The 18,489-nt window shown below is 49.6% G+C and overlaps 1 protein-coding gene across 1 annotated transcript; it reads left to right on the forward strand.

Annotated features, from left to right (window-relative positions):
* The first annotated feature begins 7,975 nt into the window (after window positions 1-7,975).
* On the forward strand, window positions 7,976-15,788 carry KLHL35 (kelch like family member 35). The gene is made up of 6 exons (XM_036259525.1): window positions 7,976-8,853; window positions 9,774-9,958; window positions 11,610-11,728; window positions 12,360-12,548; window positions 14,088-14,276; window positions 15,443-15,788. The coding sequence occupies exons 1-6, from the start codon at window positions 7,976-7,978 to the stop codon at window positions 15,629-15,631; spliced, it is 1,749 nt and encodes a 582-aa protein (XP_036115418.1). The 3' UTR covers window positions 15,632-15,788.
* The last annotated feature ends 2,701 nt before the right edge of the window (window positions 15,789-18,489 follow it).

An 18,489-nucleotide genomic window follows, 5' to 3' on the forward strand; every position in this document is an offset into this window, starting at 1 on the left:
CCAGTTTGGCTCAGTGGTTAGAGCGTCGGCCTGTGGTCCAGAGAGACCCAAGTTTGGTTCCCGCTAAGGGCGCGTACCTCGGTTGCGGATTGTCCCTGGCCCTGGTTGGTCGTGCGGGTGGCAGCCATTCGATGTGTCCCTTTCACGTAGATGTTTCTCTCTCTCTCTCTCTTCCTCTCTCTCCCTCCCACTCTATCTGAACAAAAAAATGGAGAAATGTCCTTGGGTGAGGATAAAAATACATATATATATATTAGCAAACCAAATTCAGCAATACTTTAAAAAGACGTATCAAGTGGGATTTGTTCCCAGGATGCAAGGCTGGTTCAATGTCCGCAAATCAATGTAATGTGATACACCACATAAATAAACTGAAGGAGAAAAAACACATGATAACAGCAGATGCAGAAAAGCATTTGACAAAATCCAACATGTATTTTTGATATAAACTCTCAGCAAAGTGGGGATAGAGAGAACATACCTCAACAAACCCAAAACTAACATCTTACTCAATGGTATAAAACTGAGAGCTTTTTCTTTAAGATCAGGAACAAGATAAGGATATCCACTTTCACCACTGTTTGTTTGTTTGTTTGTTTGTTTGTTTGTTTTTTGTTGTTGTTAATCCTCACCAGAATATATTTTTTTCCATTGATTTTTTTTAGAGAGAGTGGAAGAGAGGGATGGGGAGTTGAGAGAGAAAGAGAGAGAGAGAGAGAAACATCGATGTGAGAGATACATATCGAATGGTTGCCTCCCACACAAGCCCAGACTTGGGCCAGGGATTAAACCTGCAACCCAGGTATGTGCCCTTGACTGGGAATCGAACCCTGGATCCTTCAGTGCACAGGCTGATGCTCTAACCACTTGAGCCACACCAATCAGGGCCATTCACCGGTTTTATTCAATATAGTATTGGAAGTCCAAGCCACAGACATCCAAATTGGAAAGAAGTAAAACTCTCTTAGTTACAGATGACATAATACTATATAAAGAGCCCAGCCGGTGTGGCTCAGTGGATTGAGCACTGTCCCATGCACCAAGAGGTTGCTGGTTCAATTCCTGGTTGGGGTATGTATCTGGGTTGTGGGCTCTACCTCCAGTATAGGGCATGCAGGAGGCAGCCAATTGTTGTTTCTCTCTCATCGATGTTTCTGTGTCTCTCTCCCTCTCCCTTACTCTCTTTAAAAAAAAAAAGTCAATAAAACATATTTTTAAAAAATACTATATAAAGAGAACCCCAAAGAGTCTACCAAAAATTATTAGAATAAATGAATTCAGTAAATTAGCAGGGTACAAAATTATTCAGAAGTGAATTGCATATTATACACCAATAATGAACTATTTGAAAGAGAAATTAAGAAAACAATGCCATTTACAACTGCATTGAACAGAATAAAATACCTAGGAATAAATTTAACCAAAAAGATAAAGGACCTATATTCTTTTCTTCCCCCCTTTATTGATTTTAGAGAGAGAAGGGAAAGGGAGAGAGAGTTAGAAACATCGATGAGAGAGAACATCGACTGGCTGCCTCCTGCATACCCCCTACCGGGCATCAGGCCCACAACCTAGGCATGTGTCCTGACAAGGAATCAAACCAGCGACCTCTTGGTGCATGGGTTGACACTCAACCACTGAGCCTCACCGGCTGGACAAGGACCTATATTCTAAAAACTGTAAGACACTGAAGAAAGAAATTGAAGAACACACAATAAATGAAAGGATATATCTTGTTCATGGATAGGAAGACTGACATAGTTAAAATGTCCATACTATGCAAAGCAATCTACAGGTTTCAATGCAATTCCTATCAAAATACTAATGGCATTTTACACAGAAACAAACAATCCTAAAATTTATATGGAACCACAAAAGACCCTGGGTAGCCAAAGAAATCTTTAGAAAAAACAAAGTTGAAGGTATCATGCTACTTGATATCAAATTGTACTACAAGATTATACTGCATGGTACTAGCATATAAACAGACATAAAGATCAATGAAACAGAATAGAGAGCCCAGAAATAAAACCACATCTATACGGTCAATTAATCTAAAACAAGGAGGCAAGAATATGCAATAGGGTAAAAACAAGTGGTACTGGGAAAACTGGACAGTTACATGCAAAAAAAGAAATTGGATCACTTTCCTAGGCCATAAACCAAAATTAACTCAAAATGGATTAAAGTCTCAAATGCAAAACCTAAAACTATTAAACTCCTACAATAAAACATAGGCAGTAAACTCCTGGACATCACTCTTTTTTTTTATCCTCATCCGAGGACATTTTTTCCATTTTTTGGACAGACAGAGTGGGAGGGAGAGAGAGGGAAACATCGATGTGAAAGGGACACATCGAGTGGCTGCCACCCGCACGACCAACCAGGGCCGGGGACAAACTGCAACCGAGGTACATGCCCTTAGCGGGAACCGAACCCGGGTCTCTCCGGACCGCAGGCGGACGCTCTAACCGCTGAGCCAAACCGGCCAGGGCTGGACATCACTCTTAACAATGTCTTTTTGGATATGTTTCCTCAGGCAAAGGCAACAAAAGAAAAAAATAACAACCACATCAGCCCTGGCTTGTCTTGGCTCAGTGGTTAGAGCATCAGCTGGCAGACTGAAGGGTCTCAGGTTTGATTCCAGTCAAGGGCACGTACCTGGGTTGCAGGTTCAATCCCTGGCCCTGGTCAGGGTGCTGAGGGAGGCAACGAGTCGATGTGTCTCTCTCACATAAATGTTTCTCTCTCTCTCCCTCCCTCCCTTCCATTCTCTCTAATAATTCAATAGAAAAATATCCTCGGGTGAAGATTAACCAAAAAAAGGGAGGGACTACATCAAACTTAAAAGTTTTTGCACAGCAATGGAAACTATCAACAAAACAAAAAGATAACCTACTGAGAGGGAGAGGATCTTCCCAAATGATACTTTTGATAAGTTAATATCCAATATATATAAGAAACTCATATAACTTTAACACCCCCCCCCCAAAAAAAAAACCAAACAGATTTAAAAATGGGCAGAGAACCTGAATAGACATTTCTCCAAAGAGGACATACAGACGACCAACCATCATATGAAAAGATACTCAACATCACTGATCAACAAGGAAATGCCAATTAAAAAAAACCCACAATGAGTTATCACCTCACACCTGTCAGAATGGCTATCATCAATAAATAACAAAAAATAAGTGTTGGCAAGGATGTGGAGAAAAGGAACCCTTATTCACTGCTGGTGGGATTTTAAATTAGTGCCATCACTAAGGGAAACGGTGTGGGGGGTCCTCAAAAAATTAAAAATAGAGCTGCTACACAATCCACCAAGTCCATTTCTGGGTATTTATCCAAAGAAAACAAAAACATTAATTCAAAAATATACACCCCTATGTTCATTGTAGCATTAGTAGTAATAGCCATGATATGGAAGCAACTTAAGTGTCCATTAACAGTTGAATGGATAAAGATGTGGTACATATATACAATAAAATATTATTCAGCAATTAAAAAAAAGAATAAAGCTTGCCATTTGCAACAAGGTGGATGGATTATGCTAAGTGAATAAGTCAGACAGATAAAAACAAATACTGTATAACTTCCCTTATATGATCTTAAAAACACACACACAAATGAATAAACCAACAAAACAGAAATAGACTAATAGATATAGAGAACAAGCTGATGGTTGCCAGTGGGGAGGTGTGTGAAAGATGGGAATAAAGAATAAATAAATAGTTCTTAAAAAGTGCCTGAATCTGTCACACACCATCCTATTTTTAGGTAGAAGGGGGATACATCACTCCCTGGCACAGGGTCGGTGGAACACTGCCATGGCCTCAGAAGACAGACCTGGCCACTGTCACATTGGCCCCTCCCACCACACTGACTCCTCCCATCAGGACTCCTTCCACAGATGACCTACCTGAGCCTGGCCAGGGCAGGCTCCTGCAGCACTCTGGCCTCAGCGACTTCTCAAGGCACAAGGCTTTCTGTAAGACAGAGCAGAAATCTGGATTATCCCTCCTGTCAAGATGAAAGGCCCGGGCCAAGGGAAGGACTGGCCTAGGGCTTCCAGGCGACTCAAGGCAACAGCCAGAAACAGAGCCCCACTGGGGCTCTTGTCAAGGCAACCTCCTTCCAAACTGCTGTCCTCTTCCATGAAACCAAACCCCCTCACCCACCCCATAGACACCAGGCCCTGGGGCCCTCTGTAGAGAAAGCAAATGATCTGGCACCGATCTATGGAGTCACTTCCCTCTGGCTCCTAGAAGCCAGGCCAGCCCAGAGCTGCCTCCTTATCTCCACCCCAACCAGGCCTGTCTGGAATCACCATGCCAGTCCTACTGTGCTACCTCCAAGGTATGTACATTGTTGAGTGAAAACCTCAACTCATACTGAATCCCAGAGGACCACAGGATGTCCACACCCACCACATGGTCCAGACACAGACCCGTCATGCACACACATACAGTCCCCAGAGACACACTCGTCACACACAGAAATGAACAATCACATGGAGACAAAGAGACAGGGACAGCCCTGGCCGGTTTGGCTCAGCGGTTAGAGCATCGGCCTGCGGTCCTGAGAGACCCGGGTTCGGTTCCCGCTAAGGGCGCGTACCTCGGTTGCAGTTTGTCCCTGGCCCTGGTCGGTTGTGCGGGTGGCAGCCACTCAATGTGTTCCTTTCACATCGATGTTTCTCTCTCTCTCTCTATTCCTCTCTCTCCCTCCCACTCTACCTGAACAAAGAATGGAAAAATGTCCTCGGGTGAGGATAAAAAAATAATAAATAATAAAAAATTGAGAGACAGGGACACACAAGGCATATAACCAGACACAAGGTCCACAATGATGTCTGCTATCAGCAGTAACACAGACGCGGCACAGAGTCACACAGGGGCAGGAAGGAAACCTAGACCTCTAAGCCATGCAGTCACATTCTTAGTCACACCTGCAGCTACAAGGTTACACTCGCCCCGGTGCTATGCAGTTGCCCAGTCCCATGCACTCCCACACTCTCATTCAGGCACCCCAGAACACCTGAAAGCTCGCAATAACCAGGTTATACACCATGTCCTAGAAGAGGCATTCTCCTCCCCCCACCCACCCTCACACCTGTGTATCATTCAGGGACAGAGCCAGGGCCCGGTCACTCTGATCCAGGTACCCGGATCCTGGAGTTGCACATAGCCAAGCCCATGCTTATTCCTTCCTCCTCCCTCTTTCCCTCCCTTCCAGGCTGGTCCAAGAGTGAAACAAAAGCCCAGCATCCCCTTTCCCTCCCTCCTCTCCCTTCCCCTCCCCGCTGGCGTCCAGCCCCTTTGTCCTCCTGCAGCTGAGCCTGAGCGGCAGTCCAGGCAAAACAGCAGGGACATTGGAGCCCAGGCTGCCAGGGGTTCGGGCGGCAGGACTGACAAGAAGTGGTCTGTGCAAGAGCAGTAGCTTCGGATCACCTGGGAGAGGGCGTGACCAGGTAAGTGCTTAAGACACAGGGCTGCCTGTAGGGTGCCTACAAAGCTAAGCATGTGTGTGGGTGTGGGTGTGAAAAAAAAGGCAGGGTGGCATGTCAAGTTTTAGGGGCCGGGTCCCTCAGTCTTCATCAGGACCTATGGCTTGAAGTGCCTGGACTCTTAGCTGGAATGGGAGAATGCTGGATCAAGCCCTGCCTGGAATCCCTACCTTCCATGTTCTAACTGGGTGCCCTCCAGCCCCCAGAATGGGAAACCCCAGGGTAGAAACTGGGTCTGAGCTCCCTATGTGTCCAGTGCCCAGAGCAGTAGATAGCTATAGAATGAATGAAAATGTACTGGTGCATTTCCCAGGAAGAGGATGCCCTCACTCCCCAAATAGCCCCTAGTGCCCTAGGACATCTCTGCAGGGAGAAGTCCCTCCTCAGGCTGAGACCTACCCTCCTGCATCTCAGCTCAGAATGTGGCTGCTTTCTCAGTTCACGAAGAATAGAATGGGGGCAGCTTGCTCTGATAACCTCTCTCACCTACCTCAGCGGATCCTAGGCTGCTCCTTGGGACACGCCCCCCACTCTAGCAAATGTGGCTGAGCTGCTAGCCATGTAGTTGGAGCCAGGTGTGGGGCCCGCCCCTCTATTTGGGCAAAGTTAACTTCCCAGGACCCTGCCCACCAGAGAGCTCATTTACTGTGATTCTTAGGCAGGGGATCACTGCCCAGTATGACCCGGGCATGAGCAGTGAAAGCTGGGCAAATATGATCTCTAGGGCAGAGCAGTCTCATAGAGGAGAGCATCTGGGATCAGGAGAATGAAAGGAGAGGCAAGTGGCAGAGGCCAGAGCTGTGCTGCCCTGGAGTAAGTTACCACATAAAGGAGTGAGCTGCCTGTCCCTGGAGGTGTGCAAGCAGAGGCTGTATGTTCATAATGGCCAAGTCATGACTGGCGCAGCACAGCCCCTCAGTCTTAGAGTGCTTTCACAAACACCTCTCCTTGAATCCTCACAGCAACCTCGGACAGGCAGGTTCCCTCTGTGTACTTTCCATGTAATAAACGTAAAAGAGAGAAGGGCAGAGCTCTAAAGAAACTTTTCAGGGTTGTGAGGATCAAACAAAATTACACACACACAAATAACTAAGTGTGCTCCCTTCCCCTTAAGTAAAAGCCATGTAGAGAACATTTGTTGAGTTTGTACTACCCACCTAGCACTTTTTATACATTCTATTTAAGAGTAACAAAGTCAAAACAACACTGTGAGGTGGGCATTTATGATTTCATTTCAAATGAGGAAACTGAATGGACATGATCTGCACAGGTCACACAGAATCCATGTTAGAGGCAGGATTAGAACTCAGATCAGTCCTTATGGACAACCTCTTTCTACTTCTCCACGGCGCTTCCTTAAGAACAGAGAGAGCCAACTTCCCTGCGGGCCTGGGCTCCAACCTCGTATCCTCTTTCCCCCTAGGCCTTTGCACAGGCTGTTTTCTCAGCTGGAGACATTCTCCCTCCACTCCCCTCCCTTCACCTGGCAAATTCCACCTATCCTCATTCTGAAGACCCCCTCCTTGGGGGTACCTTCCCTGACTCTCCCCTCCGAGCTTAGTGTCCCTTCTAAGAGCTCCCCTAATACTCTGTACTTCCCATGGGACACCCCCTCCACCCCTGCCTCAAGCTATGAGCTCCCACGGGTCAGGAACCATGACTGCCTTGCTCTCTGCCTGGCACAGAAAAGGTTCTCCATGCATACTTGTTTAATACATTCACTTGACCTTGTACTGAGCACCTGCTATGGGCCAGAGCCTGTGCTGTTGGGGGAGGGGCAGGTATTAAATGGAACAAACGATCTGGGTTTGATCAATGGTGAGCACCTACAGGAGATAGGCAGGAGACAGGATGGGGTGAGGAGAGGGTGGCAGGGTTATACTCCTCCACACACACTGGGTCTCTGTGGGGTAGCCTGAATTCCTTGACCAAAGGCTCCTATCAGTGGCCCTTCCCTACACAGATATTTTGTACAGGTTCCTGTAGCCTCTCAGTCCTCCCACTTCAGACCTTGGGAGAGGGAAAGACTCCCTGGAGTTGGGAGCCACGTGGCACTGCTGCGTCCCTAATGGGCCTCCCTAAGCACTGTCTACACTTTGAACAAACCATTCCTTTATTAGAACCTTCTCAAATTACCCCAAATGAAAGCGTGCCAGCTGACTCCTGTCGACATTAATAGGAAACAGCTTGCAAATTTGAAGAGCAGGAAGGGCGAAATGGCTTAAGTGGGTGAATGGCTTAGCTACAGCCAAGGCAGCGCCTAGCACCTCAGGTGGGCTGGGGCTACTAGAACCTTGCAGCAGTCATTAAAAATCTGGGTGGGAGAGTGGAAAGAAGAGTAGCTGAATGAATGAAAGCAAACTACTTACCTGTATGCCTGCCCGTGATGAGGGGCCTCCTGCCCTATAGTTGGCCCCAGCCAGGTGGATTTTCCGACGCTAGCTGTGTTGTTCTCTACCCAGCAGGATGCTAGAGTGTCCCGTGCTGGAGGAGCCAGAGCCAGAGCCAGGTGCTGAAGCGCCTTGCGCGGGGTCCTGCCACGCGCAGCGGGTCCTGCAGACCCTCAACGCCTACCGGCAGAGCGGCACCCTCACCGACGTGGTCCTGCGCGCGGGGGGCCGCGACTTCCCATGCCACCGAGCCGCGCTCAGTGCGGGCAGCGCCTACTTCCGCAGCCTGTTCGCAGCCGGACGGCCAGAGCGTGGCCTCGCCGTGGTGCCCGTGGTGCCCGAGACGCCGGGCGCAGGGCGGACAGGGGCGGCACCGGCGCTGGCCGTGGTGCTCGACTACGTGTACGGTGCGGGCGTGCGGCTGCGCGCCGAGGACGAGGCGGCCGCCGTGCTGGAGCTGGCCGAGCGGCTGGGCGTGGCGGGCCTGCGCCAGGCCTGCGCGCGCTTCCTCGAGAGCCGCCTGCGCGCCGCCAACAGCCTGGCGCTGCGCCGCGTGGCCGCCACCTTCTCGCTCCCCTCCCTGGCCCAGCGCTGCGGCCGCGTGCTGCGCCAGGCCTTCACCGAAGTGGTGCGCCACGCTGACTTCCTGGAGCTGGCGCCCGACGAGGTGGCCGCGCTCCTGGCCGACCCGGCGCTGGGCGTGGCGCGCGAGGAGGCCGTGTTCGAGGCGGCCATGCGCTGGGTGCGGCACGACGCGCCGGCCCGACGAGGGCAGCTGCGGCGCCTGCTGGAGCACGTGCGCCTGCCCCTGCTGGCGCCCGACTACTTCTTGGAGAAGGTGGAGGCTGACGAGCTGCTGAGGGCCTGCGGCGAGTGCCGCCCGCTGCTGCTCGAGGCCCGAGCCTGCTTCATCCTGGGGCGAGAGGCTGGCGGGCTGCGTGCGCGGCCACGGAGGTACGCCCCTTGCCTCTGCCTGTCCTTATTCCCACATTCTTCAGTCACTTACTCGTTGCTCTGTCATTTTTCAATTGTGCCTCTTGAATGAAATTCGGTCATTCATTCAATAAACGTTTCATAGGCTTGGTGTTGGGCATTCTGCCCTTGAAGAGTTAACAGCCAATAGGAAGATGCAGGGGTCTCACACCTTAGGTACTTTTTCTCATGCCCATCCAGCCATAATTTTGAGTGCTCCCTTTGTGCAGGTCTTGTGCTGGGTCCCCGGGCCTCAGGAGGGATTTGAAAACACCCTATATGCTCTGGGAGCTCAGACTGGTAAGGAATATAAATAGGCAGGGCCTGGAACACCATACTGGGAGATTTCAGGTGGAGTAGTCCAAGATAGTCTGTCATCCTCCAGGGATAGAAAACAAGGGTCCTCTGTCTTACCACAGTATCTCCAACACTAAGCACAGGGCCTGGTACAAAGAAAATGCTCAATATTTATCATAGGAATTAGGTAGGAAACCAATGGCCGAAGGATTTGGGAATTCTGGTGGGGTCAGAAGACTGGGGGCTCAGTGGGAGGAGAAAATGCTTTGCTGAAAGGGTGTGTGGCCTGGTTCAGTGGGATTAGCGATGAGGATATGGAGTAATAATGTCTACCTAATAGAACTGTCATAGAGATTAAACCAGGTGACTTTTCTAGGCTTTGTAAAGATTCTTTTTCTGTAACTTAGAGGTCAGAAGAATGAGATGATTAGTGGCTATCATCCCATCAATAGCCAGGTTGAAAGTGTCTGAGTCCAGAAAGAGGATTAGGAAAGAGACACAAGGGCATGGAATGGGGCAGGAGGACCCTACAGTGTGGTCAGTGAGAGGGTGAGGGCCAAAATTTGGGCGCGGATCAATTGATACTGGGCTTGTCCCCATGCCAGATTCATGGACCTCGCTGAAGTGATCGTGGTCATTGGCGGATGTGACCGCAAGGGACTTTTGAGGTTGCCCTTCGCCGATGCGTACCACCCAGAAAGCCAGCGCTGGACCCCACTGCCCAGCCTGCCTGGTTACATGCGCTCAGAGTTTGCCGCCTGTACTCTCCGCAATGACATCTATGTCTCAGGTGAGACCAGGGCCGCATTGGGGGCCCCACAGGATTGGCTCTTCCTTACCTAAGCACTGTCCCTTTGTTTTTCCCTCCAACCAGGAGATGGGGGCGGGGCTTTTCCTGATAACCTACATTATTGGCTGAAATGGTATGTAGTACTGCAGAGCAGATCACTGGTGTGACTCCACCCTGTCTTCAGTAAAGTCAGCTTCAACTCATTAGTATTAATCACTTCTTTTTAGCTACTTTGTGCCAAGCATTTTATTCAGCAGCTTACATTAATTATTTAATTTTCTCTACAATCCCATTTCAGATGAGAAAGGCTCAGAGAGGTTAAGAATTTCCTCATTGTCTCAAAATTGACAAAGCTAGGAGGAGCTTTGATACCAACAGACAGTGTCTTCCCTGAGACTGAGGCCCTAGAAACTCAGAGAATAAAACACAGTCCCTGCTCCCCTGACATACCCTGGAGAGGGGGGAATGGACTTCCCTTTATGACCAGGTAGAATTTGATAGGAACTCTCACAGTCCCCACATGAGCTGGAATCCCGAAACAGCACAGACAAAGGCACGAAGGCAGGAACATGCAGAAAGGAACCCCAGGTACTCAGGGCTCTGAAATACAGGCTGACTGTATCTGGGAGAGGAGGGAAAGCCATGAAAGTGAGGGAGAAGGGGAGTCTGGAGTCAGATCAGAGAGGCTTCGGTAGACTGCACTTGATGTTGTAGGAGCTATGGGTGCCTGGGAAGGATAAGAAGCAGGAGACAGGAAGGCCTTAGGGACCATCCAGGCCACACTTTATCACTAGACAGTTTATCCAAGGCCACTGATGGCCTTTGAGCAACATATGGTGCCTCCACTAGGTGCCGCTGGAAATAGAGGAAAGGGCTACAAACCAGAGCTGTGGCTCAGGCCACATCTGCAGGGTACAGTCAGGATCGTGCCTGGGAAAGCTCCTTCTGAGAGGTGAGTCCCTGGTCACGAAGCCCACAACAGTCATGTAGGGGGAGGGAGAGTTCACAGGCTGCATCCCCAGTGGCTGGCCCTATGGAGTGTTCTGTGCCCTTCACTAAACCAATGTTGGGCTTGGGGATGGAAGCTCTGGTTCTGATCAATGCTCTGGCAGTGAAAGACCATGTGATCTTCGTTAGGTCATTCATTCCTGGTCTCTCATGCCTCATCTGAGTTTCCTATCTGCAAACTGGGTACAGTAATCCCAACACTTCATGGAGGGATGAGAACGGACATGAAGTCATGAAGATGAAGGCAGAAGTGAGACAGACTGGGTCACCCTCGCCCCCTCCCCATCCCAGTGTAGCTGGCTGTTTTCTCTGCCCCCGTGCACTCCTCATGCTCGTCTTGGACACCGTTTGTACTCTTACCTTCAGTGTTCTCAAATGCCCCCCTTTGCTTCCCTGAGCACAGAGCCTGGCACACCACCACAACGCACCCAGTGATTAGTTCCTTCTCCCTGAATCTCTCAGGCCTCTCCCCTTAAAAGTCTTTGCCTGCTGTCCTAACTCAGACTTTCCCACCACTCGTTCAAAGCACACTGTTTGGGTCACAGGCCCAAAGTCTCACACCAGCTCAGGAGGAAGTCCTTCCTGCTGTCTACTCTTACCCTTCCTTTGGACCTGGGAGCAATAACTGCTTCTCTCTCCGCAGGAGGTCACATCAACAGCCACGATGTGTGGATGTTTAGCTCCCATCTGCATACCTGGATTAAGGTGGCCTCGCTGAACAAGGGCAGGTGGAGGCACAAGATGGCGGTCTTGCAGGGACAGGTAGGGACATGCAGCAGCTGCTGCCCTGGGGCCCAGAGTATAGATCCATAGATGTCCTTAGGGAAGGCCCTCTAAGACCCTCTCTCTCTTTGTAAGAAGGGATCTGAGGTCTCAAAAAAGAAGGGAACTTGCCCAAAGTAACATCATAATACTAATGCTGATAGTAATTACTGTTGTGGTACAGCCTAGGGGTCAAGGGTGTGGGCTCTGGGGCCAAACAGCCTAGGTTTGAATCCTGACTATGCCACTTAAGACCAAACAAAAAATACACAAAAAATTGCCAGTTACCTTTGTAAGCTACATTCCCAACTCAGAAATGCAAATAAAAGTGCCTCTTAGAGTCATTTAAGGTGGACAACCCTTAACCACTAGCTATTATTAAGCGTTAACTTGGTGCCAAGTGTTTTACAGATTGATTCTGCATTCAGTACCCATTCTAGAGGCAGTCGTTATCCCCAGCTAACAAGAGGCAGTCTGCTAAAGGAGGTTCAGTAACCGGGCAATACAGTGCTGGGATTCACCCCAGGTCGGCCTGGCACTTATGCTGGGGTGGGATAGTGTCTGGCACACAGCCTCGGAGCCTGCCCTGACTCCAGTAGGGGGGACCCCCCCCCCTTGTCCTCACACACAGCTGTTCGTGGTGGGTGGCTTCGATGGCCTGCAGCGCCTGCGCAGCATGGAGCGCTACGACCCCTTCTCCAACACCTGGGCAGCTGCGGAGCCCCTCCCAGAGGCCGTGAGCTCAGCAGCAGTGGCACCCTGTGCTGGCCGGCTCTACGTGATCGGGGGTGCCAGGCAGGACGGTGTCAGCACAGACAAGGTGGGCGTGGAGAGGATACTGCTGTGTGTTGGCACTGAGTTGGCACTTACCCGAACTCATCCCTTTTCTCATTTAATCCCATCAACAGCCCTTTTTGGAGTAAGCTGCATGTTTGAGGTTCAGAGATGACCCAAGGTCACACAGTGGGCCAGCAGCACAGCTAGACCTGAATTTTTGAGCTGGTGCCATATGGTTTCAAGCGAGGGTGCCCGGCTGGGTGGTTCAGTTGGTTGGACTGTTATCCCCTACACCAAAAAAGGTTGCAGGTTCAATTCCCAGTCAGAGCACATACCTGGGTTGAGGGTACAATCCCTGGTTGGGGCACATATGGGAGGCAACCACTTGATGTTTCTCACATCAGTGTTTCTCTCTCCCTCTTCCTCTCTCCCTAAAACAAATAAACATATCCTAGGGTGAGGATTAAAATTTTAAAAAATTTAAGAGTAGGATTAGTTAAAATGTTTTTCTGCCATTCAAAAAAATAATACACGCATTATAGAAAACAAAGAAACAGAAAAGAAAATCACCCATAATTCCCCCACATAAGGATAACCACCATCAACATTTTGGCACACTGCCTCCAGGCTTCCTCTGAATTCACTTTTGCTTTTGTTTTTGTTTTGCGTTCTTACTGTTAGTAAAATTTTGCATTCTGCTTTGTATTCTTCTTTAAGTAGGAACACTTTCCACATGCTTAGCAAATCTTCATAGCCGTCATTCTATTTTGTATCTGTGTACTAGGCCACTGGGTGGATGAACTACCAAACTAATTAAGGATTTTTGTGAACAAAAGTTAATCTTCAAAATGGCAGTTCACTCCTTCCCCTGATGGCCTCACAGGCGTGTGGTCCTGGGATATGAATCTTTCAGACTCACTCGCCCCTCCTTGTCCCCTGACCCCATTTCCGCAGCACACCTTCCTGGGGCTGGCTGAACTGCCCCATTTAGTACCCTCATGCAGCACTGACTTGTCTTAGGCCATTCTGGGGTTCTCCAAAGAAACAACGGCAGTGGAGTAAAGGTGAGCAGACAGGTACAAGTATGAGCCCTCAGGGATTGTGAAAGGCGTCTTAAACAGATGTAGGACCGAGAGGCATGTGGACAGCTATAGTAATGTGCACTGCAAGACACCCCAGCTGGAATTTTATCATGACCTCATAACACCAGGAAGAGGGACAAGGGTTGACTGACAATGTCTGCATCCAGGAACACATCTCCATGGGGCACCTGCTCTAAAGACCCTCTATAGCACTAATGTAGACAGTACCTCCATCTCCTGGAATGGAGACCTCTCCTTGGACCTTGAAAGTTGAGGACGCCTTTGACACAGGGAGTCCAGGGGCAGGAGACAGAAGGTGGAGCTACACTTGAAAGCAGGGACAGTGGGTTTTCTCTACCTTCCCAGACACGCGCAGCCCTGGCAGACAGAGGCAAATTATTGTGCTGAATGAGTGTCCTAACGCAGAAAAGTGGGAGTGCATGGGCAGCAGGGCAGTTGGGGGGTGAGGCTTCACTACTGCTAACCCTCCTGCCCTTCAGGTGCAGTGCTTTGACCCCGAGGAGGACCGGTGGAGCCTGCGGTCACCAGCACCCTTCTCACAGCGATGTCTTGAGGCCGTCTCCCTTGAAGATACCATCTACGTGGTGGGGGGCCTCATGAGCAAAATCTTCACCTACAACACTGGTACAGATGTCTGGGGGGAGGCAGCTGTCCTCCCCAGCCCCGTGGTAAGTGGAGGCTCCTAGGCATGGCCCTGGCACTAGTTCGATTCAGAAGAGGGAAAACCCACTTCTAAGGAGCTGGTCTTGGAGCCAGCGAGTCTTGTGTCTGACTCCATGCAGCTCTACTCTAGCTTTGTCCTCGCAATGATAATTAGCCTTGCATTTTGCAGATGAGGAGACTGGCCTGAGAGATTCAGGCCCCAGTCCAAGACCACCAGTGACACCCGTTAAGGCAGAGCCTGGAACCCCAGTCCCAAGTGCTGTAGCATTAGATGAGGAACTTGGTCTAAATGACCTTGTACTCTCATCCTGAAGGCCACCAGCTGGTAGCCTACGGGAGGAAGAGAGGATGAACAGGTGGGAGGGGGGAACATAGAGAAGGAACTTGGTGTATTCCCCTGCCCCAGTGATATCAGAGAAGGGAGGCCCAGGTGCTAGATGGATACTCTGGCCCCTGTATTCCTTGTCTCTCCCACCTTTTGTCACCTCTCCTGAAACTCCAGAGAGACTATACAAGGGTGTGATTGCACTGGTAGTCCCTGCCAGTTATGACCTTCGGTGAGCCGAAGAGCCTGAGATTTCTGGCTTCCTAAGATGGTAGCGGTGATGTTTATTATTGTTGTTACTGGAGTGCTTACTGCATTCTAGGCACTATGTAAAAATACATGCTTAACCCATTAACTGTTAGGGGAACCTTGTGAAGAAGGTAGAGTCGGCCCTCAGTTATCGTGGTTAATCAGTTCCAGACTCTACCGCAATAAAGAAATTTCCGCAAAGTAGGATTCTTTATTTATACACCGTCATCCCTTGCCACTTCGCACTTCAACTATCGCGGCTACACTCTATAGCAGCTTTTTCCAGTATAGTATAGTACTTGAAAAAAACGCAATAGAGTGAAGCTGAGAAAATTGAAGCGCGAAGTAGCGAGGGACAACCGTACTCTTGTTCTTCTCAGATAAAGAAACTGAGGCCCAGAGAGGTTAACCAATTTGTCTGAGGCTATTCATTTAGCAAGGGTCAAGCCAGAGCTTCTTGCCTTCCAAACAATTTCCTGTTCTCTCTACCATCCAGATTGCTTGGTCAAGGTTTTGTTGTCTGGTCTGGCCAGCTAGGGACAGAGTGAGCCCCAGGCTGGACCCCGCAGCTGATTGTCTTTCTGTCTGTCCACCCAGGAGAGCTGTGGCATGACCGTGTGTGATGGGAAGGTGCACATCGTTGGTGGACGGGATGATCATGGGGAAAGCACCGACAGGGTCTTCACCTATGACCCCAGCAGTGGGCAGGTGGAGGCCCAGCCACCCCTGCAGCGCTGCACCAGCTCCCACGGCTGCGTCACCATTGTCCAGAGCCTGGACAGGTGATTCAGACTTGGGCAACCTGAGCCAAGAGGCAGAGGGAGAAGGGAGAACTCAGGCCTACTACTATGCTTTCCTCATGGCTCCTCCATGTAAATATTTCCTTAACTTATTGCCCCCTTTTCTTGTAGAAATAAAACCTCATTCCAAGGTTTGGTCTGTGTTCCAGCTCAAGCCTGCTTTGCCTGAAGAAGTATCTGCTCCTTGCTTTTGACTCTTTACTAAGCACCTTCGTATGTTGTCTCATTTACCTTCATAATAGCAGTGTGGACATACTTTTTAAAATTATGAAATATTTCGTGCATAAAAGAATATATATTTTTGTACAGTTTAAGAATAACAAAACATCTGTGTTCCTATCACCTAGCTTAAGAAATAGATGTTAACAGCCCTGGCCCATGTGACTCAGCTGGTTGGAGCAGCGCAGCATCCCATAACCAAAAGGTGTCAAGTTCGATTCCCGTTCAGGACACATACCCATGTTGTGGGTTCGATCCCCAGTCAGGTCACATGGAAGAGGCAACCGATCAATGTTTCTCACATAGATGTTTCTTTCTCTACCGCCACCCCCTTCCTCTCTCTGAGGGCAAATTAAAAAAAAAAAGTCTGTAAAAAAAAAAAGATATATATATCTAAAATGATACAAATGCCTTTGTAGGCTCTGGTGTCCATCCCCAAACCCATCCCCTTCCCACAGTCATCCGAAGTTATCAATTATCCTTCAATTTGTGATTATCAACACTTTTAACTTTTAGCGAGCTAATTATTAACATCTGTATTTTACAAAGTGCCTGCCTTGTAACATAAGGAGAATTGCCCAAAGTCACATACTTAGAGACTATGATTAAGATTTCCTGAAGCTTCAGAATCAATGAGGTACTTTTGGTTAGGATGGTTCTTTCTATAAAACCCTCTCAAATTAAAACACCTAGCAGTGATAGACAAAATTAAAACCCAGACAACTAAGTAAGCAAACATATCCAAGGACCAGAAACAGAAATGTAAAACCCTGAGGAAGGCAGAAATGTGAACTCTGGGGGGTTCAGGCTCTGTGGGATAAAGGCCTTGAAAACAGGACTCCAATCCAAGCTCAATGCTGGAAGCCAGAGCCGCGTGGGACTCCCCTACTCATGAAAGAAGCTGAAACAAAACAAACCTGAACAGCCTTGGGGTCCAAGGCTTGCAGCTGGGTGGTGGGTACCAGAGCCACAGGCCTTGAGAACCCAGCCACCTGGTTCTGCATCTGGACCTGCAAGAGCCCCAGCATCAACAGGGGGCTCGAGCTCCTGATGCAGTTGTAAGCACCTGGGTTAGCCTGGGGCTCTCCAAACAGACATAAAACTGCTGGATGGGAAGGGGTGCCGAGAGGGAATGAAAGATGCCACAAAGAGATTCTTGAGGCAGAGGCCCAGCAGTGCAGCTCCTGTGCCTGTGTTTCTGAGGCCCAGAGGATGGAGGACCTAGCAGACCCCATCTGGGGCTCCCCTTATTTGCACCCAGATTGCCTTTTGAAGAGCTATCATAGGCTCCTTGTAACTCCTCCAGCACAGGGCCAGCCCCACGCCCCTCCCATCTTCCAAAGCCCCAAGGCCCTGTCTGGGAAATCTTTCCAGCTGGGGCTGGCCTTTCACAGCCCAGCACAAAGGCCCAGATCCCAGCTGAGCTCCTACCCTCTGATTATCCCAGATTAGAGAGCCTGTGACCATCTGGACACAGTTGATAATGGCAAAGCAGGGAGGTGAAGAGCGTGGAAGTCCAGCTCCTCGGGCTCTGCTGGTCCCCACCCCAGGGATAACATCCAGGACAAAGCAAAGCACTGTATTCGTTGCCTATCCCCTTGAAAGCCCAAGTGGAAAAGATAAGGGCGAATCCGGGACAAGCTCTCCCTCACCTGGGATGGGCACTTCTGCGTGCCAAGCAGACTGCACCTCTTCCCCAGTGACCGTTCGTGCTCCCAGTGCTCTTTCATGCAAGCGCTGATGCCGGGGCAGACCTCTCACCTCTCTCCTGTCCCTTCCTTATCTGCCCCTCTTCTATAACCTGACCAATGGCCAGGCCTTTGTCTCCAATGTCCCAGACACACCCCAAGGATGCCCTTTGAGGCAGGAAAGGTGTCAGCCTCATCTGTCCTCCAGTGCCCAGAAAAAGGCCTCCCACTGAGTACATGAAATCAAAGTTTCCTGCTTTTCTACCTAATACCTGTGAGCTGGTACTACCGTCTACCCCACCACCACCTTTACAAACGAGCAGACAGACTCAGTTGTAAAATGACTTGCTTACTAAGGTCACTGAGCTGATGAGGGGGTGGCACAGCCAGGATTCCAACCTGCATCCAGCTATCTGCAATGCTGCTCTCTCCATGCAGCCTCTCCGGCCCTGCTCATCTGAGAAAATGAGTGTTGAATGAAGCACCGAATTTGTTTAGAAGTGGGAGAGACAAGATTTCCACCATGGATAATCCCAGCTTGGTAGAATATTGTTCCTGCCCTTAGAGGCCTCCTTGAATGAGGAGAGACATGGTTCATGTCCCTGGTGAGTGAGGCTCACAGGAACACAAGCACAAGGGGACATCCCGTATGTCCCAGTTTCCTAGACTGCTGGTTACAGCCAATACAGGGGTGAGCAAAATTAGGTTTCCAGGTGTGAGTGCAAAAGTTTACTCTTGTCTTACTATATTATTTCCCATCCAAACAACTGTAAACCTACTTTTGCCTATCCCTTACATTGTTCTCAGTCTAACAGCCCATTTGTGGAAGATCGTCCTGGCTCCTAGTCCCCTGCTTCCCCACTCCCACCACCCCGCTGCTGCCAGACCACCGCCCGGAGCATGAACCCCGCGCATGGCCCAGTGCACCAGAACAAGT

Source organism: Molossus molossus, unplaced genomic scaffold (assembly GCF_014108415.1).
Source record: "Molossus molossus isolate mMolMol1 unplaced genomic scaffold, mMolMol1.p scaffold_m16_p_13, whole genome shotgun sequence".
Taxonomy (NCBI): Eukaryota; Metazoa; Chordata; class Mammalia; order Chiroptera; family Molossidae; genus Molossus; species Molossus molossus.

What these genes read in the sequence shown, in the direction of transcription:
- KLHL35 (XM_036259525.1), top strand. Translation starts at nt 7,976, where the DNA reads ATGCTAGAGTGTCCCGTGCTGGAGGAGCCAGAGCCAGAGCCAGGTGCT. An exon ending in CTGCGTGCGCGGCCACGGAG is followed by an intron (nt 8,854 to 9,773) that starts GTACGCCCCTTG and finishes TCCCCATGCCAG; the next exon opens with ATTCATGGACCTCGCTGAAG. An exon ending in CAATGACATCTATGTCTCAG is followed by an intron (nt 9,959 to 11,609) that starts GTGAGACCAGGG and finishes CTCTCTCCGCAG; the next exon opens with GAGGTCACATCAACAGCCAC.